Source organism: Lissotriton vulgaris, chromosome 10, assembly GCF_964263255.1.
Source record: "Lissotriton vulgaris chromosome 10, aLisVul1.2, whole genome shotgun sequence".
Classification (NCBI taxonomy): Eukaryota; Metazoa; Chordata; class Amphibia; order Caudata; family Salamandridae; genus Lissotriton; species Lissotriton vulgaris.
In genome coordinates, this window is record NC_141698.1 from 27,284,307 (window position 1) to 27,302,364 (window position 18,058).

Genomic DNA, 18,058 nt, shown 5'->3' on the forward strand with positions numbered 1-18,058 from the left:
TCAGTTGTGCCCTTTTGAATGTGTCATCAAAATGAGAAGAAAGATGCATTTGAATGCACATACAAATATTTGGCTGACATCATGTTAACCGAATAGTCACCTTGGGAGAGCCACATGGCTGGGATGCTAGTGTGCATCTGCACTTTGTTTCCAGAGGACCTTGAGTTCTGATTAGAAATAGCCCAAGTTTAGTCACTGCCAAAATGTTGGTCAACTTGTTGCATCATACCCGCTTGAAGGGCTGATTTCCTTCATTAGACGTAACAGATGGTCTTTACCTGTCACTCAGCTTTTTCTCCGTTTGTATGAATTAGATGTGTTCGCCTCCTGAGTTCTAACCCCACAGGTTATAAGGCAAGTGAGTATTTCTCCCCTTAGTGTAGTTCGGGAGGGGCTACATTCTTGAGGAATTGATGTCCTATCCGTGAATAGTCCTGCATTTAACTCTACTGCAGAACATCTACGTGGGGGTAATAAGCCCTCTTATACAAGTACCTAACTCTGATCTTTGCTGACTAATTATCTAGTGGACACTATTGTTTTTTTTATGTTTCTTATAAGTCCTGTGTAATGGACTTTCGTTATGGAATTACTTCTCCTGGTATATTTGAAGCGACGTCTCCTTCCTTGCAAGATAAACTACTCATAAAATTGTGGTGTTAAGCCTCTGTACTAATCCCTGGCAGAGCATGCAAAGTGCCTCTAAGCAGAGTTCCACAGAGTTGGGAAAAAACTCGGTGGAACTCTGTTCCTCTCCCCTCCTAAAGTAATTATAGTTAGGGCAAAAAAAAGTACATTTCCATATTTATTTAACTGATAGACGCGCACTCTTACTTTGATGTCTGTCATGTTTTAACTATTGAAGCTGTCAAATATTACATAACAATACACCCAATGGTGAATACTAGCATTATAGCATAATTGTATGTTGCTATATGCCATTATTTAAATACATTTCATCCTGTTTATTAATTTCCCATACTGTCCTTATGCTCAGCTGCTGACCTATAATTAATCAAAGACTGCAGGGAGAGTCACTAAAAAGAAGCACAATTTTCTGTATTTATCCACTTTTAAAAATAAATGCAGACAGAAAACGAATAGTTTTCTGTCTGTATTTAGCTGTAAAAATCAGTAAAATCGGAAAACGGGGAACCTTAATTATAATGTTTGGAAAAAGACACCTGCCGTGGCTGCCTCCTCCTCGCTATGGCCTCTTTCCTTCCTCGCCCACCTTCTTTGATAACCCCCTACGTTGCACGTACAACGTATGGGTTATTTATTTATTTAATGAGCTTTATAAAGCGCTGGCTAGACCCGAAGATATCCTAGCGCTTTACATGAGGTTCCACAAAGTTACAAAAATTACATCAGGTAACAGGTTACAACAGTTACTAGTAAAACAGGGTAGTGTGAAGGGGTAGGAGGGAGATACGAAGGAGAGACGAGGGAAAGTCTTCCCCAAGTCCGGCTGGGTAGGCGATGGCCTAGGGGGACGTCCACGGCCCATCTCCTCTTTAGCCATCGGGTAGCTCCACCGGGCTTTGGCCAAATAGCAAGGTCTTGGCTAAAAAACATATAAAGAGTATAGGAAGGCAAGGTAAATGGTGCGTAGAAGGGTAGGGGGAAGGGTAAAGGGGTAGGGGGAGATACAAAGGAGAGACGGAGGAAAGTCTGCCCAAAGTCCGGCTGTGTAGGATACGGCCGAGGGAGAAGTCCACAACCCATCTCCTCTTTAGCTAACAGGTAGCTCCACCGGGCATCGTCCAGCTAGGTAGGTCTCAACGGTCGGAGGAAGATCTCATAGTTTGTCATGACTGGAGAGCCGGGTAGGGAAGGATGGTGGAGGAGCACCCCTAGCCTCGCTGGTGTAAGCTCGATGAGCCAGTCCATGGAGTCCGGTGTGGTTGGAGGGGCTTCTCTATTTGCTGCAGACCGGTGGAGCAATAAGGGGGTGGGTGGTGTACGGGCTTTGAGAGTGAGGGATAGGAGGTAGGAGTCTAGTTGTTTAGTCTGTTTGTGTAGCGTCCATGACGAGGTCAGGCACCCTGGTATTCTGAGATCCCTCATCCGCTGCTTCCTGATGATTGGGGCTCAGAAGGCCGACATGTCGGAATCAAGCATCCCCCTCCATGAGTGTGTTCTCACCTGACCCCTTCAACCTCACACTGTTTCTCGGCGGGGGGTCTAGGTGTAGACAGGGTAAGAAAGTGGCTCTATATATACTGGACCAAAGTACGGTACAGTGTGTATAGAGTCCCCAATCTCCAGAGGTATAACAGAGGTTAAAGTCAGGTATGACCTTACTCTCCAATTGGTCGAGCAGTAAGGCAGTACCAGAGGACAGTGTAAAGCATTTGTTGTCCACACGCAGTCAGCAAAAGGTTTCACACACTCGAAGAACTGAACTCTAGGCCAATTGTTTGTATATTAAAAGATATTGTATTATTTTAGAACCAACAGGTATCAAAATATACTTTTCTCAATATGAGTTACTTCAGGTTGTTACTTTGCAGAAAGGCAATAGACTTGATAAGTACAATAGCTACAGTGGTTGCAATCGGCAACACAATTCTAAACACAAATTAACATTGAGCTCAATGGGTTTTTCTACATAAATGCGGTTGATTACTTTAAGGATTACTTTTCTAACCACAGGACTGGATCCTGGATTCAGTCCCGGGACCTAAGCTGTAACCAGTTAAGTAAAAGCGTTTTGGTTACAGTTGTGATTTTTAAAGAATATTAATGTATTTTCAAAGTTGACAAACTTTTCAGTGAAAAACTAGCAATGTTATCCTATGGAATGAAATTCAAGTCACAGGTAAAGTAGGTTCTCGTTACTTTTGTAATCCAGTACTGGACTCCTAGGTTCAGCACTGGGACCTCTACCTAAGACAGGTAAGTAATTACGTTCTAGTATTTTGTACGATTTTTAAGGAATATTTGTAGTTTGCAAAAATCGACCCTTAGAAGAAATTTCACAGAAAAACAGTCAATGGTTTCCTATGGAAGAAAATGCAGGTAACTGGTAAGTACAGTTAAGATTACTTTTGCGGTTAAGTACTGGGCTAAAATGTACAGTACTGGCTTCTCTCCTGGTCACAGGTGAGTATTTCGGAATTCGTTATTTGGCTGATTTTAGATGAATATTTTAAAGTTTCAAAACTCCACACTTAAAAGAAATATCAGTGAAAACCAGTCAATGTTAGCCTATGGAAGGAAAGTGAGTTATTGGCTTTCAGGTAAGTACTCGACTGGTGGGGTGAAGGTTCTGGGCATAGATTCAAGAGTCTCCCAGGGTCGGAAAGGTACAGTTGTTACACCCTCACCGGCACAGGGGCAGCCGGGTGCAGAGAGAGTAGGCCCAATGCAATCCAATGGTGGGTAGGGGGCCTTTGGTTGGTGGCTGCAAGCAAGCAGGCCACGCGGCTGTGGGAGCTGAGCTCCTGGTCACTTACTCAGGGCAAGTGGGGTAGTAGAGTAGGGTAGTAGTTGCACTTCCAGCGGCACTCGGTCGGCTGGGTGCAGGGTGCTTTTGAGCCGTCGGCGCTCTGTTATCCAATGGGAAAGTTAAAAAGTGAACAAAGGCTGCAGGCTCGGGGACGGCGATTATTCAGGTGCGACCACCACTTCGAGAGACAAGTTGGGATCTTGGAGAAGAGGTAGGTACCCCAAAGGAGGGCACAGGGGGTGTACTTTGGCGTTGGGAAATCTTACCTTCAGCTAGTCGCGGTTGGAGGGGTCCCTGATTCTGAGGCTGCAGGCGTCGTCGAGGAGGGTCTTTGGGCACTGGACTTCGGGTCCCAGTCGCTGGGGACGTCCTCGTGGTCTTGGGTCACTCAGGCACAGGCCGGGCGTGGCGAGTGCAGAGTGGGCTGGATTCACGGTTCCTGGCTGGCGCCAGGGGTATTGTTGTTGGAGCAGAACCACTGCTCGTGGGAGTCCCAGTCTTGTGGAAGGTTCAAGGCAGGCAGGTCCTCCGGGGTTGTCGCGGTTGCTGTCCACTGGAGACGCCGGGATTTCACAAGAGCAGGTTCAAGGATCAACAGGCCTGTAGGGCTGGGTCCAAGTCAGTGGGCATCGTCCTTTTGTTAGCAGCTGCACGGCGGGTCGTCTTGTTTCTTGCTCTTCTTGTTGTTGGTAACAGGATCTGAGGAAGGATGGTTCAAGGTGCCCCTAAATACTAGATTTAGGGGCGTTACAGGTAGGGCAAGGGCAGGTTCCAATAGGTCCCTGTCCTTGTGTGTGTACACCCCCCTAGTCTGCTCCTCTGCTGGGGGAGGGGGGCAGGAGCCTAGCTGTGACTGGGCAGGGGTCGTGCTTCACCTCGCCTCTCCCACTTGAGGGGTGGGGGTTGGCACAGGCTGGCACACCCCCATTCCTGACATACGGTTTCCCGCCAGAGTGGGGGTCAGAACTGGTGGGGGCCAGTTGCTGAGTACAGCAAGTGGTCTGGAGAAGCTCACAAAGGCAGCATGCCCATCCTGGAGGAGGAGACCTAGCACCTTGCCCAAATACGTGCATTGTTGCAGGCCCAGGAAAACGGGGGGCTCTCCACCCAGGGGTCCAGCAACATGTCTGCTATGTGGCAGCCTAGGCAGCCTCTCAGACCAGACGTGGATTGTAGGTTAGGTTCAGGGGGCATCTCTAAATGCCCTCCGGTGCATTTTACATTAAATCCCACACTGGCATCAGTGCGGGTTTAATGTGCTGAGAAGTTTGATATCAAACTTCTTAGTCTTCAGTGAAGCCATTATGGTGCTGTGGAGTTCGTAATGACAACCTCCCAGCACCATATACTCTTTATGGCAGCACTGCATTTACAGTGCCCAGGAATGGACCTTGGTACTGTAAGGGCACAGGTCTCATGCACATTCATAAATCAATCGTAAACATCCGCCAAAGGCTTCCTCTATTTAGAGGGATTCTCTCCAAATTGTAAACAAAACCATCTTTTTCACAAAACGTACGATTGCCGTAATATCCTCAATCTCATAGAAAAAGATACACAATATTTGTAATTATTCTATATTTAGAGTGATTATCTCCAAGGCGTAAACACAACCATCTTTTTTATATAGAATCACAAGAATTGCCGTTTTATCCTCAATCTCGTCAACATGGGTACGCGACGAGTAGTTCTACTGCGTATCTTTTTCTACGAGATTGAGGATATTACGGCAATCGTACGTTTTGTGAAAAAGATGGTTTTGTTTACAATTTGGAGACTGAATGTGGATTGACAAAATTGAGGAATTCTTTTCTATTGTACTTTATGATTGTTAGAGGTGTAACTTACGGGTATACTAGTGGAAATCTGAGTTGCAGAATTCTTACTCTGCCCTGAAGAAGTCGAAAGGCATGATATGAATGCCAGACGAAACACGTGTTGGCTGCTATCTTTGATTGATGAAAACCAGAATTGAAATAAATGGAAATGATGCTATAACATACCTTGGTGTTGTCAATAAGGCGAATACACTACTTTGGATATAAAGTTGGACACTTCAATAACCTAAAATACTGTGGACAATTGCTAAAATAATCTTGGACTGGAGAAAGATTGTGGTATATTGATTATTGATTGCTCAGCAAAGAATCTTTTGAATGCTTTAACCAGAGGGATTCTTCTGGGGTTGTTAGGAAGAGAGGTGACCTTCCTTTTCTTTGCTTTGTAGCATATTTTCTTTACAGGGAATATTTACTTATTGCCTTAATCTTGTTGAGCGCCTGTCCTTTACCTGGTCATCGTATTTTACTAGTGACTGGCTGACTGTTGTAGATCAGCCTGTCACCACAGACCGGTTCTGACCCCCTGCAGGTGAAAGCCCACACTCTCAGAGGGGCAGAAATAATGCCTGCTCCGGCCGGTGGTGTCACGCCCCCACCAAGCAGGATGGCTAAGTAATCAGCATATCGAGGCAGAAGGCTTGAAAGGCTTCTGCCACCTTTGATATGTGACCCCTGCTTCCCCAGACAGGAGAAATGCCAACCCCCTGCCCTATGCCCACTTGGCACCAGGACAAGTGGAAAATTAGCTAATCAGGAGGGGTGTTCCCTATCCGAATAATTCCACCTTTAATTGGAATAACTGGATCATGGTTAAGTCCACTTACCACAGGTAGTGGTCATACAGAGGGTGTAGTCACGCTAAAGGTAAGTAGGCCATTGGCTACTACCTGTCACTCTTTTAACGCATCTAAATTGAAAATGTGTGGGCTCCAAGATACCAGATTATTACATTTCGATGGATCCAGAAGAAAACAAAGAAGAGCCGTGAGGGACGGATATCTGAAGCCTGTTGTGGACTTTTGGTGCCACACCCTTCCTGCACCACACTTGTCAATCGTAACCGAGTGACTTGTCCTGCAGCTGATCAACTACCTAGAACCCCAGTAGACTGCCAGCCCTTCGCAAATTGCCAGCAATTTCCCTTGGAGTAGAGGAGCTACTCCCCTTCGGGTACTGAAGAATCGGAGTCTGGTTTACTGCGTTGCCCCTCCCTGGCCAGCCTAACGCAGCAGCCCTCCAAGAAGTGGTACCCACATAGAAACTTTTGGGCACATGTTAGGTAAGTGTCAAATTTGTCAAATTTGCCAGTGCTTGTTCACTGTTAAGTAAAACATGCATATTTACTGTACCGTGTAAATTCTGTACCTCTGGAACCCTCCTGTCGATCTTATTCCTTTTGCTTTCAAAAAGAAAAGAAAAAATTGAATATTTTTTCATAAGTTGGTGTTTTGATTTTGTGTATTTATACAATTGTTTTGGTGCCGTTTTAAATACTTTAAAACTTGGTATTTTGTGTAAGCCAGACTGGTACCCATGGCTGAGCTAAGGGTTTCACAAAGGAAACATACTGGTCATAAAGGGATTGTTAATTGTATTACACAATGAGTTTGCACGACCACACCATATAATACACCAAGTCTACTAACAAAAGAAGAATAAAGTTTGCTACCATTTTGTTTATATGAAGGAGCACGTAAGGGATAAGTTAATGAGGTGAGGGGCATTTGAGACTAGCGAGTGGGTTGTTGAAACAAATTAAAAAGGGGACAAACCGCTTAGGAGAATGGGGAAACTAGTTGGCGAGATGAAGGAGCAACATTGAGCACACAGTGGTATCTAAAGGGGGCAGCACACGAGAGACCTGGGAAACACATGCAGTTTAATGCTGCGCTGCAAGAAAAAGACAAAAGTGGTTCCTTGACTGCAAGCAGTGGAAGCATGCACGGCAACCATACAGAATGATGATACATAAACTATGGATGTGTGGGAGGTACAAACAAAACCAGGTGTGGGGAAGCTTTTGTATAAGAAGCAAGGAAACGAGATTGACAAGAAGGCGAACCAGTTGGCTGTCCCAGAGCTGATTGTAAGTATTGTTATTCAGTACAATCAGTCTTTAAGCAACTGATAGCTGCACAAGCCCTAAAACTTGGAGGATGGGATGGTGCTCCAGCTTATGACTGGGGCACATTTCTCAATAGTTCTGCTTCACGTTTTGTTCATTAAGCGATTACGAAATCCCTCACTTAGATGTTTTACGTTTATGAATTTATGGATGATGCTCATTATAGAGAACTACTCTTTACAAGTAAGATAATATTTGTTTCCTTGGAGGATATCACTAACCTGCCGTATAACCTCAGAGGGTCATACATCTAGATTTAAATTCCTCTCTCATTCGTAGGTATGCCATGACAAGCAGCCCCGAGAGGGAAGTTCGGAGGCCCATCTTCAGCAATGCCGAGAGACCTAGGCGCAGAGAGCCTGATCGATGGTAAACATTCTCTGACACGTGACAGGTTACATTCCCCACATTGCAAGGTTTGAGATCTAAGGCAGATTGTGAAAACAACTTTTCCTTCGGCCTGCAGAATAGTGTTCTCTACTGCTGTTTAGTACTACTGGCTGAATTGTTTCGGGAAAAATGTATCTAAAAAGTTAGACCATGGCAGTTTAGAATGAAAGGATCACTAGGTGAACATTCCTGTAAAAGCACTTCTCTCTGAATTTGAGTCATGTGCACAAGGCTTTAGCCTGAGGGAACTACGCTTTTGTTATTTTGAATCTTGAATAGTTATTTGCAGAGATACTACCCTATAATAGTGCCTTGTGGTGTTCACTGTGGATTATAGTTCCTGAGCCCGTCTTCTCCAGCTGCATAAGTGCTGCTACAGTAGCATAGTTTCTTGTGTTGGTGAATAGGTTCAGAATGGAGCCTAACATTTGTATTTTCTTCGAACGGAGGAAAGGTCAGATGACATACGGGTGGTCAGTAACAAACCTGTGATATTCATGTAATGGGTAATGATGTATGTGGGGCCATTGTAAACCAAATGAGGAAGGAAGCCCCTTACATAAGATGTATTTTGGAGTTACTTGTTGCCTGATTAGATGACCGTGTGAATGTTTTTCCTAATTATTTAGGCGAGGCCGTGGGGACAGGATGGGTCGGTATGGCACGGACCGGGGCCAGGAAGAACGCTTTGACTCTCGGGATCATGATTTTCGAGATGTGGATTACCGTGCCTATTCTGATGACTACGGTGGTGGCAGCGATGTCCAGGAAGAGTATCTTTCACCTGAAAGTGGCGGCGAGGTAAGGCTGAATAATGGAAGATTTGTCATACGACTGTGCTTTTAAGGCATATAGGGAGGATCTTGCCTTATTGTAAACTTCATAATTGAGGCTATTGGAGAGATACGTGTTACTATCTGACAGCAGAGAAAAAATTGATGCATGACTAAAGAAATGGGGAAGGACACAAAAAGCTTGGGCTAGGGCTTTTGGAAGGAATACCGATTAGAATTTATCAATAAGCCCTAAAACAAGGACTGGGAAAGAGTGCTCTTAGACTGCTCTCTTGAGTTATGATTGAATGAGGAGGGTAGGGAGAATTGTAGGTGTCAACATAATTGAGGTGAAATTGAATTAAGAAGCCTTAATGTTTTAGAAGTATGTATAGGTGAAATTATATTGAGAAGAGAAAGTGTAGTGACAGAGGTATCTGTTAATAAGTTGCTGTTTCTGGAAGACTTGTGGAAGGCAGAGGGAGATGTGAGCATGCATTTCAGAGGCAAAGGTGAGCTGCATCTGGGAGGAATGGCCCTTTTTGCAGGATCACTCCTACTTAGGTCTCACCTAGGCAGCGCATCCGCTGTCTTTACAAGACTGCTGATTCTGCTTTGTGGGGTAAGTGCTCGCTCATTGCTTCCATTGGTTCTTTTAAGTCCCTCTCCTGAATGCGTGTTTTTTTCTGGTCACTTAGTTGTATTTGTCCCTCCAATTGTTGCTTGGTTTCCTCCCATGAAATCTGCCCTTGTGACATGTACGTAGGTGTTCGTCAGCGTACAATTTTTTTTGGGGGGGGGGGGGGGGTTTGTCTCCTTTTCTTCAGAATGGCGACATACACTCCAGCCGCTACGGCGCTTATTAAACCCCGTAGCACTTAAGACTTGTTTTAGATTGAAGTGATAGTTTCAGTTGCGAAGAAGTAAATCGTTCCTCAAGATTCAAAACAGAATTTTGGGAAGCTAATGTTTCTTTTCTATATGGTGAGGTATCGTACTCGTTTTGTGGCAGTTGAGTATGTGGGAGTTATTTAAAGACATGGGGACCTGACGTGGTAATATTTTTCGAGAACCCAAAATTTTGCGCAATTTAATTTATGACTTTTTAAACATAAATACTTTCAAAAGTCGACACTTAGGACAATTACTGAGCAGTTCAATGGTATCCTATAGAGGAAAATAAGTATGTGGTTATCTGGGTAAGTATGACACATACAGGTCTAGTCTTAGGGACCCACGGTCAGCAAGGGTCACATAAGTACCAAAACTGAACCACCAGCGACAAAGGGGCTGGTGCAGAGGCCGAATCGGAGTTCGCCCAATGCATGTCATTGGAGACTGGGGGGGGTGCTCAAAGCCACACTAAACTGGTTGCAGGGGCCACGCTTTGGGGGTTAGTTCAAGCACAGTTTGGCCACAAAGCAGCTCTAAACATACACCATCAGCGCACAGGGGTGTCTTCAGGCTTTGCTGCATTGCGTCGTCTTCGTAGGTTGCAGGAATCTCTTTCTAGCTTTGGGGGAGCCACCTGAATACTAAATTTAGGGGGAGTTATAAGGGAGTGGCAGGTATGGCCAATAGGCACCTTACCTAGGGTGACAACATCTCCTATTTTGCCAGCCTCCTGTGGGAGGTAGCATAAACCTAGCCCCGATTGGAAGAGTCCCTCCATCTTCAAGATGGAGGGGACAGAAAAGTGTGCTTAACTTCGCTTCTTTTATCCGAGGGATGGAGTTGGCAAATGTGGGCACAACTCCTAGCCTTTCAAAGTTTCCCCCCAATTTTCCCACCCAAAGCAGTGGTGTAAGCAGGGGGCTGCCATCTGCTGCTAGCAGCTTGGGGTGTTGTTACAAAGGCGGCCAGCCTTTGAAGCTTTCCCTTCAAGCACTGGGCCATCCTGGGGGAGGTGTAATACCTCTTTCCAGGATGTGCATTGTTTCTCATCCCAGAGAGAAGAGGCTCTCTACCCAGGGGTGCAGAAACCTGTCTGTGTGCCTAAAGCCAGTCAGTGCCCACACCAGGGTCAGTAGATTTTCAGGGGGCACCCCTGAAGTGCCCTCTGAGTACATGTAAAAGTAAATTCCACACTGACATCAGTATGAGTTTGCGAGGAGTAGTTTGGTACCAAACACTCCTATGTTCAGTGAAGCCATCATTGTGCTGTGGAACTTGAGTTGTCGAGTTTCCAGCCCATGCACCCTCCAAGGCTTCACTGGCACTTACAATATTAAGGAATAGACCCCAATATTATAGGGGCACATCTGCTCATGCAAATATGTCAACACCGGAGATATAGTGCACCGTGCCTTAGGGCTGGAAGGCCTGCTAGAGAGGTGACTTACCTAATATCTCCGGCGGTGCTAGCTGGCATGGCACACAGGTAGTGTGCCATGTCGATTCTGTCATTTTGTCTGCACCAGGCCATGCATGCTGCAGTGACAGCCTTCAGGCCTAGGTGAGGGTTCATTAGGGGACCCTCTTCAGTCCCAATGTCCTAGGTACCCATGTACCTTTTACTATGGACTTACAGGGGGCCTGAAGGCCAAATTGTGGATTCGTTTTAGGGAAAGAACACTGTTACTGGGAACCTGGACAGCGGGGACCCACTACTCTACAGTCAGTCTCATTAAAAGCCAGGCTGGTTAAGGTTTTTTTTTTTATCCTACATCATTTATTAGTCACTATGTATAATATAACAAATGTCTTAGACTACCACAAATAGAGCACTTTAGGTTTACTTCTGGGGGAATCTCTGGACTCCAGCATCCAAGCACATCAATAAGCTGGAGTTGGCCAGAAGGTCTCAAGAACTTTGTTTTAGACATCTGCACCATCCACTGGCAGGCCACTGATTACAGGAGCACTGCTTTACAGCACAAGTATACCTACAGTCACACATTGTGAGAAAGTGGCTCTGTATATACTGCACCAAAAAAAGGTTGTGTGCAGAGTCCACAGTCCCCAGAGGTATGGCAGAGGCTAAAGTTAGATATAACCTTACTCTCTAAAGTGGTAGCTTGGTCGAGCAGTAAGGCAGTATCAGAGGACAGTGTAAATCATTTGTTGTACACACTCAGTCAGCAAATGGTCTCACACACTCAAGAACTGAACTCTAGGCCAATTGTTTTGTATATAAAATATATTGTTGTTTTATTTTAGAACCACAAGTAGGTATGCAAGTACTTTCTCATAATGAGATGTTGCAATTGAATCCTTTCAAATAACAATAGACTTTAGAATGCTATAGATACAGTTGTTGCAATATGGAACACAAGTTAAACACAATTATAACATTGAGATCATTGGGAATTTTAAGTAAAAGGCAATATCAATTACTTTGAATAGGTTTTTCTTACTCAGGGCTGGATCCTGGATTCAGCCCTGGTGCATCTCTTGTAAACAGTTGAAAGAAATTGTTTTTGTTACGGCAATTTTTAGAGAAAGAAAAAGTATAGAGAAAAAAGATGATAGTAAGTAGGCCCATGTATGTGCGAAGAAACTTTGGTCAAAACCAAGCAATGTTATCCTATGGAAGGAAATCAAGTTATCGGAAAATCACAGTTGTAATTACTTATGAAGGTCGGTGCTGGGCACAAAGATCCAGCACCAGGATCTCCCCTGATAGCAGGTGAGTAATTTTATTTTCGTTGATAGGACGACTTTTCAGTAATATTTAAAAGTTGCAAAACTCAACACTTAGATGAAATTCTGAGTGAAACCCAGCCAATGTTACCCTATGGAGAAAATCGAATTATCGGTCTTTGGGTAAGTACTCGGCTGGCAGAGTTAAGGTTCTGGGGGTAGACTCCGGGGTCTCCCAGGATCAGGTAGGTACAGTCGTTACACCCTCAGCAGCACAGGGGTAGCCAGGTGCAGAGTGAGTAGGCACAATGTTATCCTATGGAGGATAGGGGGCATTTGGTTGGTGGCTGCTAGCAGGCAGACCACGTGGCTGTGTGAGCTGAGCTCCTGGTCACTTAAACAGGGCAAGTGGGGAAGTAGGATAGGACAGATGCTGCACTTTCAGTGGGACTCGGGCGACTGGGTGCTGGGTGTAGGATGCTTTTGGGCTTTCGGGCGCCCAATGTATTTTAAATGAAAGTTGAAAGTTGAGCAAAGGCTGCAAGCTCTGGGACGGAGATTCTTCAGGTGCGACCACCACTTCGAGAGGTAAGTTGGGATGTTGCAGGATAGGTAGACACCCAGGAGTTGGGCACAAGGGGCCGTGGGGCGCCGGGTGCAGGGGTGTCTTTTGGTGTCAGGAAATCTTAGCCTCAGCTGGTCGCGGTGCCCTGGGTACCGTTTACCAGGGGCTGACATGTGGCCAGAGATGCCATTTGGGTTTAGGCTTCAATGCAGTTTTAGGGCCCTGGGTACTTGATTGTCAGGAACCCAGGGCACACTCAGTCAAAGTACATCAGCAATTCAGCAAAAAGTGAGGGCTTACCATGTAAGAAAGAGGGCACTTTCTCACACACAGGCTACACACGGGATACATTACTTACCCTGTAAGCATCTGTTTACAGCATGTAGTGCTGTAGATGACCATGTGCCCACCTACCTCTCCGGGAGCCAGTGGTTGCTGCTCATACCCTGACATTTTTTTATGTACACTACATGCATAGTCATCATACTGTCTTACTTACCACTCCATACGCATTTTCACTTGATGTTCGGAAAACAATCTAATAATGGAGTTGGTTACCTTCTACTAAGAGAGGGATCACATTATACCCTGTGATTCGAACGACTTAACAAAAAAGTCAAGTTGCAATTGTCTGAGCCCAACTCTAAATTGCAGGAGTATGCGCAGCATGTTAATCTCCCCTGTGTCAGTGGTGCACTGGTAAAACTTTGCCTTGTGGCGTGGTATAAGAATCCATAATCTGAATGTATGAAAGTTAACATTCTGTAAATGTATAGTTTTCATGTGGTTGTCTTTTGATGTCAGAGTAAACATCAAGGGAGACTGAGGAGGGTTTCCAGCAAGATTGTGCAATAATTCTAAGATATGTAATGTTGTGTTACATTGCTGCATTTCAGGGGTTGCGTAATTCAGAGTCCGTGATCTTTCAGCAACTCCAACAGTAGTAGAAAGTAGTTATGGGATATGCTTTACATAGGACTGTCTTGTGTTGTCAAGGAGTACTACGATGGCTCGCCAGACCCTGAGCTTCGACACCGCCATGGGAGCCCTACCGATGACATGGGATATTCAGGTGATGGTGATGGTGACTTCAGAGAGGACTATCGGGAAACTGAGATGAAGGCAAGCAACATCATAATGCTCCGGATGCTACCACCGAATGCCACGGAGGATGATGTAAGCCTGTCTCTTTTTTCTTGTTTGTTTTTTTGTGTGCAAATCACTGCATGCAGTGGGCAGTTGTTCAGCAGAAAGGCTGTTGATTGAGTTGTCACATGGTCTTTTTCTGGCTTTTCAATGTGGCCTAAGCCTTGAGTTACTACAACAGTAATCTGGAAGGGACCCATCAAAGAGTATCTGGCCTGAGAAAGCATTGAGACTGATGTCCCATATCTTTTGTAGAGGTTGTTCCTCTAATCATCTATCACTTGGTTCTTGGCAATGAGATTAAGTGCTGGAGGCTAGAAGGTGAATGCTGAGAGTGGCATTTGGATTTTACTTTTTCATAAAGCAACAATGTGAACCTTTTATTTTGGGTCTAGATCCGCTTGCAGCTTGAGGAAGATGAAAGCCCCTATCGTGAGGTGCGGCTAATGCGAAACAAAGCTACAGGTGAGCTGTGGTTATAGTTTCTGTTTTCCGTATTTCCCTTCCCCCAATCAGACACTTCATTCTCCCTTCTGTCTTACATTTTGTGGTTAAACTGTATTTATGTAGTCACATGAGACTTCGTGAGAATAGGGAGCAGCATCGGAGGCTGCTGGATTACATAGCCACAGTAGGGTTTCCCATATTTTATACTTTTGATTAGTTTCATGGGTGGGGACAGAAGGTGGGGAAAATGGATTAACAGCACAGCTAGTCCCACTTCCCAAAGGTGGACGCCTCATTTACCAATATCCAGACTAAAGGTTGCATGCCTGGCTCATCCATCACTTCAAATGTAAGGCACGCTTAGACCACAAAAAAGTGATTGGTGCAGAGAGCCATGGCTTTTCTTTCCCAAGTGTACAGTTATAGCAGTGTCTGAAGTGTAGCGGTTATAACGTTGGGGACTGTTTGGGTGGCAGAGTTAGATGTTTATCAGCAGTTTTAGGTAAGTTAAGAAGTATGGAGTTTCAGGTAAGTTCCTAGTATGATGCTATACGTGTGGCCCAAAGCAATCCCTCCCTTACCCCAGCTCAAGATCAGGCTTTTATTTTCTTTTGAAGCAGGGTGTATTTTCTCTACATTTCTGTCCTGCGCCTGTACCAGACTACTGCTTGGGTTGTAGATATCCTGTGGGGTAGGGTAATGTGCTATAGGACAGACCTGCAGGGTGAGCAAGAGCAATAGGACCAATCTTGTGGTGTCAGTTTCCTCTCTGACCTTATGGTTCTCTTTCCATGCATCTCCTCTGCTTTCAAGATCGTCAGGTGCTTCACCACCATCCCACAAATTAAAACCCACAGCCACTACTCTATATTATCCCACAATTTCTCGACTGCATTACAATATAGTATATATCTGCACACAACTGACATTAATGCAGGAGGAGCACAAGCTGCCATCGCTGTACCGCCCACCCATTAGTAAGTTAATTGTTTTCTACCTACAGCCACAGCTCTGGAAGGCATTTTGTTGCATTAGGAAGTATAATAACTCTTGGTGTAACCAACTTGACTTCCTCACACAGTAGGCCACCCTTAGTTTTCTGCACAGCTGGCAAGATCCGGATGAAATCTAAATGAAAGGTGCCCAAGACTTTGAACATCTGCATGTCACTGGTGTGTGTGGGGGTTTTTGTGTTTGCAGTTCTAGGCTTGTGTTGGCTACACTGAACATCATTGCGAGCAGTGTGGCTTTTGCTAGGATCCTTGAGGGTGGTCGGGGTGAGGGTTGGATGGGGGTCAGCTTCCTGTGGGTTGATCTGTTAGTGCGACCATGAAGTAGTAGTTACTACACCCTATATTGTGAGAGTAGAAGGTTAATCTAGTGCCAACATGTTTGATGTACAGTAAATTATGAAACTCAAAATACAGATTGCCCATCAGGTTCCTAATAGAAGCCATCCTGTACTATGAATCATGCAGATCAGTACCTGGTTTGACTTGCCTACTGATAAGAACATCCTGTATGAAGATTCTTCCTTTTCCTCACACCCCAGGCTGTTATCCCTCTGCAGTCTCCTAGACGTTTACATGAGTCCTATCACAGCCCACAGACCTTTCTCTTAGAAATATGGGATAATGCATATCTGGCTGGCTGGATTGTTCATGATCTATGTCAACTTCTCCACCTAATGCCTTTGTTCTACTGTACTGAAACCATGCTAATAGCACTTGATAATATCTTGGGTTCTGTGGATTACGTCAAATGTTATTGGTGCACAATGTATGTTCCTCTGAAGAAAGAAAGGCTGCGATCTAACTGCTGGAAATCCACCTTGTAAGCTGCAGGTCGGACCAAGTGTTTGTAGCTGGTACTCTGCGCACTCTTGTGATGCATCAGTACTTTATTACTACGTACAGATCCATGTGATGACCCGATCAGTGTGGTGTCAGACACGGTCCATTTAGAATACAATTAGTGTTCCTAGACCTATGGTGTCACAGAGGGCTCTCACAGCTTTATATCTACTCTACAGTGTGGCACTACTTTCATGGTCTTAGTTTTAGTCCTCTGGTATTGCATGAGACCTTCTAAGTTACTCGTTTGTTGCCTTGCAGTCTGTGCCGTCTTGAGTTTACTGCAAGTAATTAGTAGCAGGTCTATTTTGTTTACATAATTTAGGCTAAAACAACTTGGAAGTAATCTTTCATATACGTGTTGATCAGTGAAGGCTCGTATCATCCGCTTTCTCTTAAACTCCCTGGGGCAGTGCTAACATTGACTGCACAGTACAGTTGTGGCACTGGCCATCTAGGAAGGCTAAAGGGATGGCCTTGTATTTCTTCTGAACGAGCAGCATGTTTCAATGAGTCTGTCTCTGATCAATGCAGCACACATTCTCCAGAAAAAGCTTGTTTAAAAAGATGACAACAGATTTGAAATGTTAACATTAGGTTGCTTTTTGGTTTTAATACTTTGGGTAGTAAAATTGATAGAAGAATAAGAATTGTGCCTACATTCTCTCTTAACCTGGATTAGTACACCCTCTGTAAAATAGTTGAAAAACATAGGTATGAGTGGTGCGGGTACATTATTAACCATAAAGCCATCGCTATCAGGAGCGGCCTTCTTCTGGAATCTGTTTCTGTTTGAAACAAAAAGGTAAGTGATGTTCAATCCCTTAAACAACAGGCAGTCTACTTCATCAAACAGACACAGCAAACCTTTCCATTTTCTTCAGTTTTGCTGATTATCACACATGAGCTCCTGAATGCACTTCTCCCACTTTCTCTCCAATAGATTGTCTAGTTATGAGCAGACACTATTAAAAAAGAAAAGGTGACCCTCCCATCCTAAAATTAATAGCAGTACATTTAAGTGTGGAGTCAGTGCATTTCGCTATAAGAGTGTGTGGCCTATTGCCTTTGCTCACCCCTCATGCCTAGCCTTCCTTCCTTTACAGAATACCACCCGTAGTCCTCTGGTACAGTGACAGGGCCCATGATGTGACAAAACTGTTAACTAACACACTGCGTCTGTATCTGAATGCTATCTCCAGGTCAAAGCCGGGGTTTCGCCTTCGTCGAGTTTAATCACTTGCAGGACGCTACACGATGGATGGAAGCCAATCAGGTTGCTTTGCTGCACTTGAAACCCACAAGTATTACACTGTTAAATGACCGATCAAAACGCCTGGTTCACATGGACGCAGCTCTCTTTAGAAACGGCGAAACCTCCCATTTTCCCAATACCTTCTCTCCTCCTCCTACCCACCTGCTTCCCATCTTGCCCCTATTTCTTCTCTTCTCAAACTTGAGCTATTTGCTTGGGATATGAGCTATAATTCAAAGCCACATACTAAGAATGGTTTTTATTTTGGCCCTTGCATGCCTTTCACACCCTGTGCCCTTGTGTTGCGTGTTAACTTGGTGTTACACTCAAATCACTAAACCACAACTTGTGGTTGTGTGTTCTGTTGACGTCTACCCCAACCCCTGTATTGTCCAGTGTATTAGTGTCCTATGCAAGATGAGGACTTTTATGGTAGAATGTAGTTTTGCTGTGAAGTTGCAGACTCCGCTTAAGTGTGCACTCTGGGAATAGTTTAGCGAATTTGAGCTGACAGAGTTGACTAACTTTTAGCAGTGTCCTCTCAGTCTGTAGAATAAATTCCTGTGTTGTATGTTGAATTATAGATTGATAAGCCTATGCGCCCATGGTGTTGGCAAAATGTCTCTG

General features: G+C 44.7%; 1 protein-coding gene across 1 annotated transcript in view; it reads left to right on the forward strand.

The window, feature by feature from the left end:
- Positions 1 to 18,058, forward strand: part of RBM10 (RNA binding motif protein 10) — a 185,696-nt gene that overhangs the window by 62,576 nt on the left and 105,062 nt on the right. Inside the window, exons 4-8 of the mRNA XM_086940312.1 lie at positions 7,700 to 7,789; positions 8,440 to 8,611; positions 13,727 to 13,906; positions 14,272 to 14,341; positions 17,379 to 17,452. Coding sequence (XP_086796438.1) covers positions 7,700 to 7,789; positions 8,440 to 8,611; positions 13,727 to 13,906; positions 14,272 to 14,341; positions 17,379 to 17,452 — 586 coding nt within the window. The remainder of the gene's footprint in view (positions 1 to 7,699; positions 7,790 to 8,439; positions 8,612 to 13,726; positions 13,907 to 14,271; positions 14,342 to 17,378; positions 17,453 to 18,058) is intronic.